Source organism: Myotis nattereri, assembly GCF_964212035.1.
Source record: "Myotis nattereri genome assembly, chromosome: 5".
NCBI classification, from domain to species: Eukaryota; Metazoa; Chordata; class Mammalia; order Chiroptera; family Vespertilionidae; genus Myotis; species Myotis nattereri.
Genome location: NC_138080.1, coordinates 87,656,473 through 87,674,043, shown reverse-complemented (window position 1 = coordinate 87,674,043; position 17,571 = coordinate 87,656,473). Strand labels below are relative to the sequence as shown.

The 17,571-nt window shown below is 37.0% G+C and overlaps 1 protein-coding gene across 1 annotated transcript in view; it reads right to left on the bottom strand.

The window, feature by feature from the left end:
* Nucleotides 1-17,571, bottom strand: part of SPINK5 (serine peptidase inhibitor Kazal type 5) — a 73,247-nt gene that overhangs the window by 20,935 nt on the left and 34,741 nt on the right. Inside the window, exons 11-20 of the mRNA XM_081091222.1 lie at nucleotides 17,372-17,499; nucleotides 16,051-16,126; nucleotides 13,984-14,111; nucleotides 12,623-12,701; nucleotides 12,162-12,289; nucleotides 9,618-9,666; nucleotides 7,064-7,191; nucleotides 5,157-5,244; nucleotides 2,657-2,784; nucleotides 1,953-2,016 (exon numbers count right to left, since the gene is read on the bottom strand). Of these exons, the coding sequence (XP_080947348.1) occupies nucleotides 1,953-2,016; nucleotides 2,657-2,784; nucleotides 5,157-5,244; nucleotides 7,064-7,191; nucleotides 9,618-9,666; nucleotides 12,162-12,289; nucleotides 12,623-12,701; nucleotides 13,984-14,111; nucleotides 16,051-16,126; nucleotides 17,372-17,499 (996 nt within the window). The remainder of the gene's footprint in view (nucleotides 1-1,952; nucleotides 2,017-2,656; nucleotides 2,785-5,156; nucleotides 5,245-7,063; nucleotides 7,192-9,617; nucleotides 9,667-12,161; nucleotides 12,290-12,622; nucleotides 12,702-13,983; nucleotides 14,112-16,050; nucleotides 16,127-17,371; nucleotides 17,500-17,571) is intronic.

The following is a 17,571-nucleotide window of genomic DNA, read 5'->3' as shown; positions in this document are numbered from 1 at the left end:
TCTGTTATAATAAAAAAAATAAACAGAGCACTGAACACATCATAGAATAAAAAAAAATGGGTTTAGATAGAACTTCAAAGTTTATCTGGTCCAACTATCCATGCTATATCTCAATCCCCTTTATATCACGCCTGCCAAGAAGTTACCTAATTTGCACTGGAATACCTGCAGCAATAAGGAGTCCATTATTTTCCATATAGTTGATTCCAAAATTTCTATTAGATTGTTCCAACAAATTAGCCATAGTGCTACTTTTGGGGAATCTTACAAAATAGTAAATTCTATAGGATCCCTAATCTTAGGTTTGATTCTTCTAAGATGTCATTGCAATTAAGATGAGTATGTTTCGTTAGACCAGTAAACAAAGTCCAAGTATTTTCCTTCCTCAGAGAAATTGAGAACAATTTTCTTCACATGTTTGGAGAAACCTTCCTTGTCCTTCTCCCTGTGTTCTCTTCCAAGAGCTAAACATGCCAGATACTCAGTCATTCTGTTTCAATCATCGGTACCATTTCTCATTCTGAACTCCTCCCCTTTCCTAAAGAATCTAATATAATATTCCAGGTGTGTCTGGACAGGCACTAACGTTTTGACAGCTACACCATACTGTTAATTGCAATTCCAGTCTGCCATCGAGAGACCTCAGATGGGGGGTGCCTCTCTGTGCCGCAGTTACCTCATCTATAAAACGGAAGTGTATTCCACTTGGTTAAAATAATAAAGACCAATATGCATTAAGTATTCCATATATGTCATGTGTTGTTAAGAGAATAACATGAGATAATACACATGACTGACATCTCGGAAATACTCAGTAAATGTTCGCTCCAGAATTATATGAGGAATTAATAGAGAGTAAGAAATCACTTAAGATCATAGAGTAGCACTTAGGATTGACTTTGAGGGGCTTTATTTGTTTGTTTGCATCTTTAAGATCAAATTGAAACTCAATGAGGACAAAATTGAGTTTTTCTCCCAACTCTGCTTTAAGGTTCACTGCCAGATTTCCTAACTGGTCATAGTTATGAAAAGAAATGTGGTATGAGAGGACAGTTTGTAAGTAGTAGCTACTATGAAATTGTCTGATTCTGAAGAACTTTCTCTTGCAAATATTGAAAAGTGAATCAGATGAGCATATCATATTATTTTTAAATCCAGACCCACAATTGTGGGAAATAAAATTGTAAACAAAACAATCTTGCAGAATTCCAAGTGTGATACTTTTGTTTAGAAATTACTTTTAATGTCAATAGTTTTTGATGGGGGCAAAAAAATAACCCCCAAATTGGAAAAAATCTAACTGGAATCAGTCCTTTTAAATCAAGAAAATATTATTTGGTAAAGTTGCTTTTCTATTTTTCCCCAAACTGCTGGCAACAGAAATATTTAAGGGTAAAGCAAGAAACAAACACAGTTTGACAAATGTGGCCATCTAAAACTGCATGGTGTGTTAGAAATAATGCTAGATCCGTATCAGGGAGCCTGGTTTGAATTCCATTGTTTCCATGTTTCAATTGTGAAAACTCTGAAATATGAAGACATGGATTCTGACATCAACATTCCCATTAGGTTTCTAAGCAAGTACATCTATCTGCTTTAAATCGTCACTTAAAAATATGGGAATAAGTTAAAATAGGAGTTTGCAAGTAAAACTATAGCCTGGGAGCAAATCTGGCCCACCAGTGTTTTTGCAAAGAAAGTTTTATTGGAACACATCCATGCCCATTTGCTTTAGAGCTACAGTAGCAACTAGAGTCTCTGTGACAGAGACTGAACAACCACTATATAAAAATATCTACTTTCTGGCCCTCTAAGAAAATTTTATTAACCTGGGACTAAATGAACCTCGAGTTCTCTCACACAGGCTTCAGTAATTTCATGAATTATTTTTTAAAGAGAAACTACAAAACCTCATTCTTTCACTCCAGGTCTGAATACTCCAGGACAGTTACCTTTTCGGTTTCTCTCTTAACCTTTGTTCTGGATTCAGCTTCTTTTTCTTTTGCTTCTTGCTGGCTATTGGAGAGAATGGTGGAAAGAATCATTCCCAGCACCCAGTACGTATTATCCTAAAGGGGAAGTCTCTCCAGATAGAATTATTCCATTCCTTCCATATCATAACCAACTTAGCTTGGGAGTAAAAAGGCAAATGCACACCCCCGTCTTATTCTTGCTTTTAGTGTTGCTTAAACAATAGAATACGCCACAGTGAGTCAGCAAATATATTTTCATATTTCTTTTAGAAAACAGAGATTTGTCCTTCTCCCCAGAATGCAGCTAGAATACTTAAAAACAGTGACTAGATATTAGCAAGTTTTCAATTGATAGGCCCAATGATTACATCTTTAGGTTATTCATGACAGTATGTATGCAGAGAACAGAAATCTCCGTCCTTGTATGCCATTAGCTTGGGGGAGTTTCCCTGTAGCACATGGTCCTCTCTTGATGGCGATTCAAGTATCTTTCAGAGCACTGAGAACACTACAAAGAAATGCACTAACTCTAGGGCTTTATCATAGGAAAACACTGAACTCAATTCAAAGATAGCCTTCATTTTCTACCTCCTAGAGAAAACCTCCAATATCCTCTCTGTTGCCCGCCCCAGATGAAGATATCTTCTCCAATCAGCAGAAGCAGTGGCTGAAGATCTACTCACAAGAAGGCCTCACACATGGAACAGGTGTTGCCATGGATTTTCCCATCCAGGCCCTCAATGGGGTCATTCTCTCTGGTGCAGGGAAGTCGTCCGTTCCTCACATAGTTACGGTATTCACTGCACAGCTCCTGCCAAGAATCAGGTAACTAAGTATTAGAAAGCTTCCTCACATTACCCCTTTGAAAACTATGATGTAATGAACCAAAACATAAATGATAAATGGAAAAGGTGATGCAGAAGATTGATAATAGCCAAGATGCTTTTCAGAGGCCCAGGCCACACATTATTTGGAATATAAGATTGTTGTTCCATATCTTATTAGAAAACCTTCAATTCAATGTAAATATTATTCTCTGCTTGGCAGCAGGAGAGATATAAAGAATAATAATTTACTGTTCCTTTTGTAAGGAAATTTGTGGTAGGCAGGATAATAGCTGCCAACTCCCAAATTTGTATGAGCCCTAATACCCAGGGCTTGTGAATATATCACCTTAGGGCAAAAGGAATTCGCAAATGTGATTAAAGATAGGAGACTGAGATGGGGAGATTATTCTGGAAAATTCTAGTGCCCAATGTAATCACAAAGTTCTGTCCTTAAAACTGGGAGAATGAGACAGACAAAATAGTGAGAGGGAGATGTGACAGCAAAAATAGAAATGCAATGTTGTTGGCTTTGCAGATGACGAAAGGGGTCCAAGAGCAAAGGGACATGAATGGTCTCTAGATGCTAAAAAAAGCAAAGAGACAAATTGTTTCCTGGATATTCTAGAAATGAATACACCCTACCAATCCTTTGATTTAGCCCAGTGAGATGTGTGCCAGACTTCTAGCCTAAAGAACTATAAGTCAGTAAGTCTGTATTGTTTTTAAGCTACCAAGCTTGTGGTAATTTGTTAGAGCAAAGAATTTTTATTTTCTTTTGAATAAATACATAGAAGCACTTATCAGTTAGAATATAACAAATTAGATAATTGATAAATAAAGAAAAATTATTGGCATAAAAGATGATAGAACTATTAAGTATATTATATAAATGGAGAAAATCTTCAGGGATCCCCTATTACTGAGCCATGAAAATTGGTCAGAATGTTGATAAACAGAGGAAAGGGACATTCATGACTGAGTATGAGCAAGACCGTGTAGAAGGTAAAATTCATTGTATATATAATATTGAGGACTTTAGATATGTGAGGGGCTGTGCTGTTATATATTAATGGATAAATACCTTGAGATTTTATTAAAAAATAATAAAATAGTGTCCTTATGTTATTAATGAGAAAACTAAGACACAAACATGTCAACCATTTGACCACTGGTGTGGAGATGGATGAAGCCAGAATTTGAACCCTGACAGTCTGAGTCCAGAGTCATGTTTTTAACCTCAACTTTATTGAGTCCATAAGAACTGGAGCCTTGAATTAATGCTTGTCAAGAAGCAACAAGGTGATCAGTATGTCTGGACCAGGGTAGCAATGGGTAGAATAGTAGAAAATGAGGTCTGAGAGGTGGCAGAGGTCAGATTGTGTATGGCATTGTAAGCCACTAGAATGACCTTGGTTTTTATTCTGAGTGAGATGAGAAGACACTGGGTGGCTTAACCTGTCTTTATTTTTTAATAATTACTTTGGCTTTAGAGTTGAGAGCAGATTGTAGGATGCAAACGTAAGAGTAGGGAGAAGAAATGAGATCTTCCAAATTAGAAAAGGATAAAGGAAATAAGTAATAAAGATCTGAGGCATAGACTATGGGAAAATTACAAATTGAAAGTGTATGTAAAATCTAAAGTACAGCATGGGCATTAAAACTAGAACTTGTGGTCTAATTGCTTGCTTTCAAATTACTAATTATATACATTCTTGAACTTCTTATCTGAGCCTCTGAATCCTCTTCTATAAAATACAAATAGTAATACATACTTTGAATGATTACTACAAAGATCAGTCATAAAATTGTTAGACCACATTGCATACAGTAGCAATGAAATAATTAATAGCCATCACCATTATCATTATCGTTGTCATCATCATCATCATTTCATTATCATCATCATGGAGATGTTAAGAAGCAAACCCAAGGCTAAATGATGCTACGGAGTAATTTCTCCAAAATCTCACAGAGAATTGGGATGAAAACCTAGGTAGTTTTCTTTCTTTAACTAAACACCTTTAAATGACAGGTATAGGGGAAATCTAAAATCTGCCTCTATTGGATTGCATTCAGACAACAAGACCATCTGCATGTACTTCTTCATTGGGATAATATAATTCACATGCTTAGTAGAGAAATGGGTGGTTGACCTCATCTCAAATGCACAAGCAACTAGATCAAATTTGTTATGAATAAACTGAACCGGAAGAAGGGATCTTCATATACATGAGGATCCAAATACATTTTCTCAGTTTGCAAAGTCACTACAGACACTAGGGTTGGAAGGAGGGAGTGAGGCCTGGCCTAATGAGAATGGGATAGGTGAGCAGCTCTGATGACCTGAAATACCTACCTGTACTGCTTCTCTCTTAACTTTCTCAGCTTCACCTTTCTCCTTTTCTTCCTTGTCATTATTTTTCTTCTCTTCTTCTTCAAGCTCACTGCAATAAAAAGAAGAAGATACAAGCTAAATACAATTTGTCATTCTCTTTGCTAGTGTATTTTCAGAAGGAATGAGGATCTTCCAGACCAAAGGTTAGATTCAGTCTTCAGTACAATTTTATCCAGTCAAAGAGGTGGTAATACTTTGCCCATTTATGCAGATAAATTCAGTAGTTTCCAACAGCATTTAAAAATTAGAGCCCGCATGATTTTTTATTAGTATGTGAACTTCAGGTGGTCTTTTTTTCTATTAGTCAGTGACTTCAACCAATATAGCCTCAATTGCCTTGATTTTTTAAAAAATTGTGAAACTTTTCCTGTTTAAATAACTACCACATCAATGATGAAATCAAGGGATGAGACCAAGTCAAATAATGGGTCCATAATCAAAATAAACCATGTTACACTATAACATAAAAATTGTAAGCATTATTTTAATGGCATTAATAATATTCAAGTTGAAATTCAAGTTTTAGAGTGCAATAATGATTCAAGCCCAATAAGTTTCAACAACTAATATTTGGAGGTTGATCATGAGCCCGACTGGCATTCTTGCCATTTTCTACTAACATGAAGCATAGTAAGGCTGGAAAAAATCCTTAGCCTTTATCACGTCTAACCTAGTCATCACTCGACTAGCAAATCCAGCAGGTGAGAGAAAAGCCCTAATGTCTGCCCTGCCCTGTTAATCTCTTTTTTAAGGAACTTAAATCTTATACTTAACACTGGACAAAGACATGTGAAAGTTAAGGAGCAACACTGACTTTGCACCTCTTTCAGGAGATATTATTTAAATATTTTTCTCAAAATTTATTTTAACTTGAGGCTCCGTAGATTAGGAGTCTAAGAAGGAGAAGAAATAGAGGTGGTAATATGTCATTAGCTTCTCCTGTATTTTTTTATTTTTATTTTTTGTTAATCCTCACTAGAGGATATTTTTTCCATTGCTTTTCAGAGAGAGTGGAAAGGAAGGAGAGAGGGGGAGAGGGAGAGAGAGGATGAGAGAGAGAGAGAAAAAACCATCGATATGAGAGAGATACATGAATTGGCTGCCTCCCGAATGCTCCCCCACCAGGGCCTAGGGAGAAAACCCACAATCAGGTATGTGCCCTTGACTAGGAATTGAACCTGCAACTCTTGATGTGCAGGCTGCTGCTCTAATCACCTAGCACACTGGCTAGGATGAGCTTCTCCTATATTGTCCCACACAATGGCGTAACACAGTGGCCTATTAGGCCCTGGACCCAGCTTACCAAGAAGACATTTTAATAAACAGCTATGGCATGGGCCTGCCTCTTAGGGGTTTAACTCTCTACACTAAACCACTTCTCAGAATATTTATTTCACCTATGTATAGTAATATCTCTGAAAGAATAAATATGATTCTCTTTAGTCCATTTCTTACTCAGGTTACTTTAAGAGCCTTTATATAATAGACCCACAGACCTTTGTCTAAATGGTTTTCCCTTAACCAATATCTGAATATACTCACAGAATCGTAAAATGTCAGGGGTTGGAGAGAGACCAAAGAGATCATCCCATCCAGATTATCAAAATTCTGCTCTCTCTTTGTTATCAAATGTTAAGGAAATTTTGGCACTAAATTAAGACTTTTCCACCCATTACTTAATTAGCAGATAGAAGGATTATTGAATAGAGAATAACATTGTCACTATGTGATTCAACATTACCTAATGTGCTTTTAAAATTACCTAGCATACAGTATATAATCTATACATTTCTGAAAAAAAAATAGTGAGATTCAGGGATGATTAATGATGAAGAAATTCCATGGGAGAGATAAGGGTAGATACTCACAACACAGTTGCACACATAGCACACTTGTTCCCATGTATTTTGCCATCTGGGCCACGGACAGGGTCATTCTCCCTGGTGCATATGAGCATTCCATTCCTCACTTGGTTCCGAAACTCACTGCAGAGCTCCTGGAAAATGAAGAAAATATTTTCTCAGAGCAGTTTTCTACCCTCCCTGTACCTTTGCCTATTATGAGAAATAGGCAAAGAGTAAGAAGGAAAAATCAGTAAGTCTTTTCAAAGCTGATATCACAGACTCAGAATTGTCCTGGCACTAAAGTGGATCTGTAAACATCCTCATCACTCTCCTGAGCGTGCTTACCATCCAGTTGTAAAAGAAGGCTGACACAATTGATAAAGAAAAATATATATGTTGTGTTGCACATCAGTCTATTAAAGCTATGAAAGATCAAAGGTGAGAAGAATCAATAGGCCTCAAAAGAGAGGAACTGATAATATTGCTGAGCCTTCATGAGAAAGGAATCTTTCCATTTGTGACAATTTGGATGAAACTTGAGGGCACTATGCTAAGCAAAATAAGTGAGGCAGAGAAGGACAAATACTGTATGATCTTCTATGTGGAAACGAAAAAAAGCCGAATTCAGAGAAACAGAAAGTAGAATGGTTAACAAGGGATTGGAGGGCAGGGGGGCAAATGGGAAGATGTCATTCAAAGGGTACAGTTATATATCAGATCAGCTCTGGGGACCTACCATACATGGTGATTACAGTTAACAATACTGTATTATATGCTTGAAAGTTGCTAAGAGTAGATCTTAAACATTCTTATCACACACACACACACATACACACACACACACACATTCTGTGATGTGGAGGAGTTAACTAAAACTATGGTGGTAATCATTTTGAAATCAACACATTGTACACCTTAAACATATACAATGTTATATGTCAATTATATCTCAAGAAAGCTAGGAAAAAATAAAATTAAAATAATGTGCAAAAAAAGAATATTGCTGAACCTTAATTTGTCTTTAGAGTCTGAGAAAAAAAGAGAAAAACATGCTCAACTAAAAAATAAAGAAATATCTGAAATAAAGATGTGGAAGAGAGAACAAGTATGACATCTGGAAAAGTTGACACATTTCAGGAAGTTACTTTTTAAAGTGGGGGATGTGGACTTAAAACCGGAGAACAACAACAGGAGTGGAGAGAAAAAGGAATGTGTTAGACTCATTTGAAAAATCTAAAACAACTTAGCAACTCATCAGATATTATGGATAAAACAAATTTTCAATTCTAAATTACCAACAAAAAATGGCTTCAGCTAACAGAAAGTTATTGAGAAAGTGAGTCAGTTTAAAGGTAAACTTTTAAACTGTGTCAACTTTCCCCAAATAAATTATTAGGCTTATACTTTGCAGCTATTCCTAAGAGATAGAATACATAAAGGTAAATATTGTATAGAGCTCTAATATGAGAGTAATCCAGCATCTACATACAGAAATATTTTGTTCTGCTACTTGTAAAATTATCTATATAATAAAAGCCTAAGCGACCGTTAGGGTGGAACGACCAGAATGACTGGTCACTATGATGTGCACTGACCACCAGGGGCAGATGCTCAATGCAGGAGCTGCCCCCTGATGGTCAGTGTGCTCCCACAGCGGGAGCAGCCGCTAAGCCAGAAGCTAGGCTCACAGCTGGTGAGTGCAACGGTGGTGGTGGGAGCCTCTCCCACCTCCACAGCAGCGCTAAGGAGCAGCGAGCCAAGCAGTAAGGAGCCTGCGGCTAAGGAACAGCAAGCTGAGTGGTAAGGAGCAAGCAGGTGGGTGGTAAAGAGCGCAGGATTCCAGATTGTGAGAGGGATGTCTGACTGCCAGCTTAGGCCTGATCCCCTGGCCTAAGCTGGCAGTTGGACATCCCCCGAGGGGTCCTGGACTGAGAGAGGGCACAGGCTGGGCTGAGGACACCCCCCCCCCGCCCCCCCAGTGCATGAATGTTGTGCAATGGGCCTCTAGTAAAATTATAAAAGCATGTAAAAAAAGTACAGGAGATTAAAATAACTAGAAAGTCAAAGTCAAAATTTTATGTACTAATCATTAACTAGGAGTGAAAATAGTAGTATTTCTTCCATATTTGGGAAGTGACAAAGAACAAACATGATAAATATCTGCGCATTTTTTTTGTAAATTGGACTAATATGAATGTTACAGTCTTGTACTTTATATTATAAATAACAGAGATTTGAATTACATAAATTGAAATTAGTAAATTAAAAAGATGGATATTAATAATCTGTACCTGAAAACAGAAAATGAAGAAAAGCCGAATATGGAGAATATCCCTTACAAAGTTAATAACACTCCAATTTTCATGAAATGAAACTAAAAATTTGAATTATCATGCAATAAAATTGGTCCTCTGCAAACTCCTAATCAAGATCATTCTCCCTCAGGTTAAAGGGTTTTTTTGTTCATTTCAGGCATGAAGATTGAACAGGAAAACATTTCTGCTGATGAGATAGCTAGAATGCTACTACAGAGAAAAACAGTGCCAAGGCATAGCACTAGCATTCCTGAGAAAATTACCTTTGCAGCTTCTCTTTTAGCCTTTGTTCTTGCTCTTTCTTCTTGTTGACTATAAGTAACAGGATGAGGAGTATGGGGAAAAAGAGAAGAAATGAATCTTAGTACAGTTGAATAGATTCTTCACATTTACCAGTTGACCATTCATTGCTTTGACTATTCTCAAGTAACACCAAAGATCCAATCATATTTTTTTGTAATTTTATTGGAATAGATTAGAATGACTCACCTCTCCTCAAGAGAATGGAATGAAAGAGAAGTTCCTTACTGAATAAGTCTGTTTAGCTTCCCAGCAAATACATTGCAATAAGAATTTATTTGCTGATTCTTTTGCATCTGCAACCACTCTTTATAAATTGGTAATACTTGGCTTTTGAGAAGCAATATATCACGGCAGTTAGGAGGAAAAACTCAAGCCAGATTGCATAAGAAGCACAAAAAATTCTTAATCTCTTTGTAGCTTCCTCATCTTTAAATGGGGAGGATAAAGAAGAGACAGGAAAGGTAATAAGAATACTTTTTTCGTTAGACTGTTGTGAGCCTGAAATGAGTTGATACATTAAAGCAATTAGAATAAGTATCTGGTCCATAACAAAATGATTGACAAAAGTGGTATAAGTGATTGGTATTCTCATCATTGTAATCATTATTAACAGTGACTTCTCCAAAAACTGGCATATGATGTAAGTGAAGTGAGAGTGACAGTTCTTAATCATTTTGGATAACTAACAGGTTGCAAGCTGAGTTCAGTGAATGGATCTATAGCATAATTGAATCTATAACACAAGCAATTTAATCATATTATATAGACAGAGAAATATAAAATAACTTGTGAAAATGTTTAACTATGTTCCAATCAACATAAGACCTGCCCATTAATCAAATTAAAAGTTTTATAATTTAATGTTTTTAATATATTTTATTGATTCTTTACAGAGAGGAAGGGAGAGGGATAGAGAGTTAGAAACATCGATGAGAAACATCGATCAGCTGCCTCCTTCCTGCACACCTCCTACTGGGGATGAGCCCGCAACCCAGGTACATGCCCCCAACCGGAGTCGAACCTCGGACCCTTTAGTCTGCAGGCCGACGCTCTATCCACTGAGCCAAACCAGTTAGGGCAAATTAAAACTTTTTAAAAGTTGAAGAGTGTTTTAATACGATTTTGAAGTGTGCAAAAAAAAAGGCTATAGAGGGAAGAATGATTCTCAAGAAAGTCAATACCCTTTACTAACATATCCATAAAATATGAGGTGAAAAAACTTTCTTTTGGATATGAAATTTGAGAGTGATGGGAGAATATTATTTATATAGCTCCAATATTGTGAGGTTTCTCATACTTATTTAAAAGGAAAACTGATCTAAACTTTATCATGAGTCTACGTTGACTAAAAAATTCAAGAAGCCTTTTCTTCCCAGAGAAATTATCAGGAAGTACCAGAGTTGACCAGTAGATGGCAGAATGACTTCCTGTCATTGGGTGATTAATGTAGAGGTAAAGAAAAAAAGACTGAAATATGCCAACATACAGCTAAATACAACTACCACAGGTTGATCATGTTGATTTTTCTATCATTTACAACCTCTCTGAGCCTTTAATTTTCCATCTAAAACTTATAATAATACAGAACTTATTTCATGGTTGTTGATAAGATTAAATGAGATTAGGTAGCAAAGCTCTTGGCAAGAACGTGACGATTATATGCATTCAATGAATGCTGATGACAATGAATACATTGTCACTATCTTGACTTCCATCTAACAGGTGTTTAGTGCTTCCATGGTCCAAATACTATGGGATCAATCTTCTGGGTTCTGTTGTTTTCTACCAGAAAAGACTGCATGACTAAATCCTAAATCCAGAGATTCTGGCAGATGGAAAATAAATTGGAGTATCCCTTTCGACAAAGATCAAAAGACTTACAGAATTATAGGCTTGTTTCGGGGACATAGCATGTCATTTATTGTACAGTGATACCTTAGTCCCCAATGGGCATCCAACTCCTACACAAGAAAGCCACCATTCCCGAAGCAGTCTCTCCTTCTCTAATGGTTAAAAAGTTCATCTTCATGTTGCACTCAGACCTGTCCCCCATAGCTCTCATCCATTTTAATTCTATTCCTTGAGGTCACACAAAATGAGTAGACAGGTAGTAAATTAAAATAAAATTTTCTAAATTTTGCTGTGTACCATAATGATATTTTACATGTAATCTCCTCCATTTCCTATTTCAGCTGGTAATCCTGCACAAAACTAAAAGCAATGAGTAAGATTATCATAGAGTGTTTTCTTTTCTGAATAAAAGATTCTGAGTTCTGAAATATCCTAAAAGAAATTATTCTGTTTCTTTTTACATCACAATAATTACCTGAAAGCTCTCTACTTGCTATTTTGAGTTTGTGCTTTTTTTTTTTTTTTAGTTTATTTAAATGTGACACCCAAAATTGAATGCTACACTGAAGAGGAAAATGTATTTTTTGCAATTGTTTGACAATTTCTCTTAGTTCTATCTCCCCACTCCTTCAGAAGCTCTGAGCTCTACTCACAAGAAGACCTCACACATGGAACAGGTGTTGCCATGCACTTTCCCATCTGGGCCCTGGATGGGGTCATTCTCTCTGGTGCAAGGCAGTTTGCCACTCCTCACATACTTGCGGTATTCACTGCACAATTCCTGTGAAATCGAGGAGGCAAATTGAGGTATTGGACACATGTTGGATCATATTGCAAGAATAAATGGTGATTGGACTTTTTCTTAAGTGGGGATCAGCAATTGGCTTATTTTAGAACAGTTCTTAATTTTGAAGACATGAATATTTTTAAGTGATGAAATAATGGATCCTCAACTGAAAAATAGTCACATATGTGTCTATGCACACATGTTAACAAACACACAAACAGAAACTGTCCGCATGTTTCCTACAGTTTCAGGGAACTTATGGGTTCACTGAATGCCATCTATGGATCCCAGGTCCACATGTCTCTGACTTGGAGAAGGTCCCCTCACCTCAAAGGAAGTTGTCTCAGATTGTCTTTTATTTCTTGATTCAGTTTCCTTCTTTTTCTTTTCTTCTTCTTCTGCTTGGCTAAAAGAGAGTGATTAAGAAAGAAAGAAAGAAGTCATAAAATCTCCAGGTTGAAATTGATCTCAAATATCATTTAATTGCTATAGTTAATAGTAATTTAATTCTGTGCCTAACCTTGCACTCATACTAATGAAATTCTCACAAGTGCACGTAACAGAAGTACTATTTCAAGCCAAATTTACAGATGAGAAAACTGACAGGACATAGAACTAATAAATTCAGACTAAGGATGTCAAACCTAGTCAGGGGTGGTTTTCTAAACTTCCAGTACTCACACCTGTATCTCTGGTTATTATCTAGCTTTGCTCTAATCTGCCAGTCAATTTTCTACCTATCTCATCCTTGAAATTCCATGCTAGATCATTTCATCCTTGAAGTCCTCAGCTTTAGAAAGCGCCTCCTGGCATTGAGCCGAACCTGTCTCCCACAGGTTCCACTCACTGGCCCCACTTTACCCATGGAGACAACCTAGAACTAGTCCTGTTTGCACGTTTAAAGACAAAAACTACTTGGACATTTCCAGGCTGCGACTCTCCCTTGGCTAAGTGTGCTAAGCCTTCATAATTGTCAAAGGCCATGGTTTTCATGCATTTCTCCATTTCCTCTAAATATGTTTTTGTCTTCCTGTTGAAGTAGCTCTCTTATAATTGAACATAGTAATGAAGCAGAAGGTTAATCTGAACTCAGTGCTTACATCTTCTAGAATCCCTTTCATAATAATAATTATCTAGTGGAACAGAGAAACGTTAAACAAATAGTCACATGTATAAATTTACAACTACTGACTGTGATTGCTATGATGAAGGAAAAGTTCCGGTTACTATGAGGGAGAAATTTAGGGGGTAGGAGCATAGAGCAGGTTTCAACAAAGCTCTTCAAGCTGACAAGATACATGAGAGCAGTCAACTCCACCAGATCCCAGTCATTCCTTATTCTAAATCATTCCTCCAGGTTCTGTGTATGGACTGAGGCACTGCTTTGCATATTGGTTTGTTTGCTTGGGGATCAGTGGTGTGATTTCAGATAACTTCATACTCCACTCTGCACAGGTCAGGTCCTTGGTCTACATCTTTTTTCACTTCCATGGGAACTTAACCAATCAGTGATCGAGATATGGGAATTATTCTTACATAATTATGACATGGTGCAAAAATATGGCACAATAATGCCATTGATAAGAAACAAACCCAACTTAAAAAGTAAAATATCAAAGCTAAAAAATAAGGAAACACAGAAGAAAGGACAAAACCCTCCCACATTTTCCAGCTACAGCACTACTCACAAGAAGACCTCACACATAGAGCAGGTGTTGCCATGCATTTTCCCATCTGGGCCCTGGATAGGGTCGTTCTCTCTGGTGCAAGGCAGTTTGCCATTCCTCACATACTTGCGGTATTCACTGCACAACTCCTGTCAAAACAGAGAAATAAGTGGGACATTTGTTTCATTTCTAGTCAAAGCAGCAGATCAAAACATCTGCATTGGCAGAAACTAATGTAAGGTTTCTTTGAGCCCAGGATTTTAGCTGTTTCTCTCTCAAATGTAAAGTTCAATTAAACAAACAACACTCATCAGTTGCTAAGAGATGGGAGCAAATAAGACATACTAGGATGTCACAATATAATAAAATAGACAAGTTAACTCCACTATAACCTAAACAGAATAAAATAAGTGTGAACATAGAGGTACAATAAAATCTGAGAACTCAAGAAGTTGGGACCATGAAATCTGATTGTAGAAAGCAGGGGAGATGTCAGGGAACAAGAATAATTTGATTAAGACCATGAAGAGTAAATAGGATTTACTCCTTTTTTAATGGATTGGAGAATATGCATATTGGATTGTTAAAATAAGCTGAGAAATACAAGTAGAAAACTACATGGCATATAAAATAACATCAACTTCTGATTACAGGTGAAGTTTCCTCAAAAAATTAAAAATGGAGCTGCCATTTGACCCCATGATCCCACTTCTAGGAATATATCCTAAGAAGCCTGCAACACCAATCAGAAAGAACATTTGCATCCTTATGTTCATAGCAGTGCTATTTACAACGGCTAAGATCTGGAAACAGCCCAAGTGCCTACCAGTTGAGTGGATAAAAAAAGCCATGGTACATTTACACAACAGAATACTATGCAGCTGTAAAAAAGAGAGATTTCTTATCCTTTGAGACAGCATGGAGGGACCTAGAGAGTATTATGCTAGGTGAAATAAGTCAGAGAAAGACAAGTATCACATGATCTCACTTATATGTGGAATCTAATGAACAAAATAAACTGACAAACAAAATAGATCCAGAGACATGGAAGCATGCAACAGACTGAGGATCCTCAGAGTGAAGGGGAGGAGGGAGGGAAGAGATCAACCGAAGAGCTTATATGCATATAGGCATAACCCATAGACACAGACAACACTGGGGTGAAGGCCTGGGGAGTGGATGGGAGTGGGGAGGAATGGGTCAATGGGAAAAAAAAGGAAGCCAAATAAGGAGACAAGGAGATTGAGATGTATCCTTGATCAAATATGTAACAAGCTATTTGTGGATGTAAGCAGAGCAGTATTGTGACCCGAACAATATTTTGAAACTTTACTCTGGCTGTGTGTGGGAGGACAGCTGGAAAAGGGATAGAACAAAACCTAGATGAAAGATTAGGAGCATCATCATCAAAACAATAGGTGATAATAACTTACATAAGGCTATGGGAACAGATATTGTGACATTTCAGAGGTAAAAATCATGCTTTCTTTAAAAAAAATGTTTTTATTGATTTGAGAGAGAGAGAAAAAGGGAGAGGGAGAGAGAGATAGAAACATCGATGAGAGAGAAACAACATCATTCCGCTGCTTTCTGCATGCCCCACTGGGGATTGAATTGCAACTGGGCATGCGTCCTGATTGGGAATCGAGCTGGGACCTCTTGGTGCATGGCTGATGCTCAACCACTGAGAAACACTGGCCAGGCTAAAAATTATGCTTTTTTTGATGTGTGGGATTAAGGTATTTTTATCCTATCTCAGATGTGAAATTTCAAAAATTCTTATGTAGAAAATATGCATGTAGAGTTTCTGAAAGGTGGTAAGCAAAAGTCAGCACAGTCTGTAATTGGTGAAACTATAACTCAGTTTTTCAGGCTTCGGATAAGTTATTTTTATTGTACATGGTTAGTCTCAGAAGCAGCAAGAATCAGCAAGATCAAGTTCCCACAGCATTCTTGTCAATGTCATCCCCAGATTGAAGGGTTAAGATTTTCTGGGGTTTCTATAGGGCAACATTCCAACCTTTAGGCTCTTTGAAGTATGTTCAAATTATCATGCTAAGTAGGACTTATTGGATGTATTCAACTCACTGCAAATGAAGGTGCTTTTCCAGGTTCTCTCTTATTCCTTGCTTCTGCCTTTTTCTTTTCTTGTGCTTCTGCTTGGCTGAATGAGAGAAAATGAGAGGAGCCATAGGACCAAATATACAGGTAATAATTTCTCGATATTCCTGCATTGCTAAACTGTCCTCCCTCCTTAGGAAGAAGCGATTTTGTCCTTTTATCACTACATACCAATGAGAAGCAACAAATCAGCCTCCAGTATGGCAAGATACCATAACTTCTTCATAGTTTCTGCTTAACTTTGAGAGAAAGAGTGTAATTGTGCATCTGGAAAACTTGCTTTCTCTAAATTACCTTTCTTGCCTGTGGTCAGAAAAGAAACATCATTAATGTCCATAAAGGAGATTATCAAAACTAGTACTGTGGCGACATTACACCTGGAGGCTGAAGGTGGCCGTAACAAAGCGTATCAACTGGTCCCCTCGTTTCATGGCAGGAGGTGAGGCAGAGAGAGTTTTGGCTACACTTTTAGGGTATGACTACAACTAGTCAAGGTCTTTCCCCTTAAGTCTATGAACTATCTACCTCATCATGCACACTAACTTTATTAATTCATCTTAAATGTATTGCTTACTCATGGCTATGTTATCTAAAGACAAAATGTATGGTGGGTAGAAAAAGGCCACATGTACCATGGTAAACCAAATGAGCCTAAATTTGCTTTGAACAATAGAATTGCATGATATGTATAGTTAACTGATGTTATTTCAACCATGCATGATTAGCAATCAATCAAGAGGCCATAGATTCTAAATGTGAATCAATTACTTGAACTAAGCTCAATCACATAAATTAAGAGTAGCTCCAAATTTTGAAAGTAAGCTGTCAATTGTAACTTAGTGAAAAATGTTATATAAAGCAACATGTATTGTAATTTTATAAGGTTCATGGTTGTTTCATGGGCAACTTTAACTCTAGTAATCAATTTCTACATTACGTGTTAACTTTGGGCCCTTATGCCTCTGGAAGATGAGATGCCTATAAACTTGTATAAACTGTTCAAATATGAATTTTCAACAGTAGGAAAAATTTGGTATTTGTACAAGTTCATGCTTATCAGAATGTTCCAGTGCTAAGAGAATGAGTGACAAATGAGGGCAAAACAGATACCTTGGAATAAATAGCTCTAGGTACTTACTCCCATCTTGGTTACTAACATTTTCAGTGTAACTTACTCAACTCACTTCCCTATTTCAAGCCACAGATTCCTCATATCTGAAACAAGTTGGTTTTTTAGTTTAGCTGTAAGGTCCCTTTACTTCTTGACAATCTAAAGCTCTATACTCACTAGAAGGCTTGACACATGGAACACAAGTTGCCATGCATTTTCCCATCTGGACCACGAACAGGGTCATTTTCTCTGGTACAGAAAAGTATTCCATTCTTCGAATGACCCTTATATTCGCTGCAGAGTTTCTGAATAATGAAAATGAGGTAGTTGAGATTTAGTTTTATGCTTATAAACTTTAGATTCTCTTTTTTTAAATT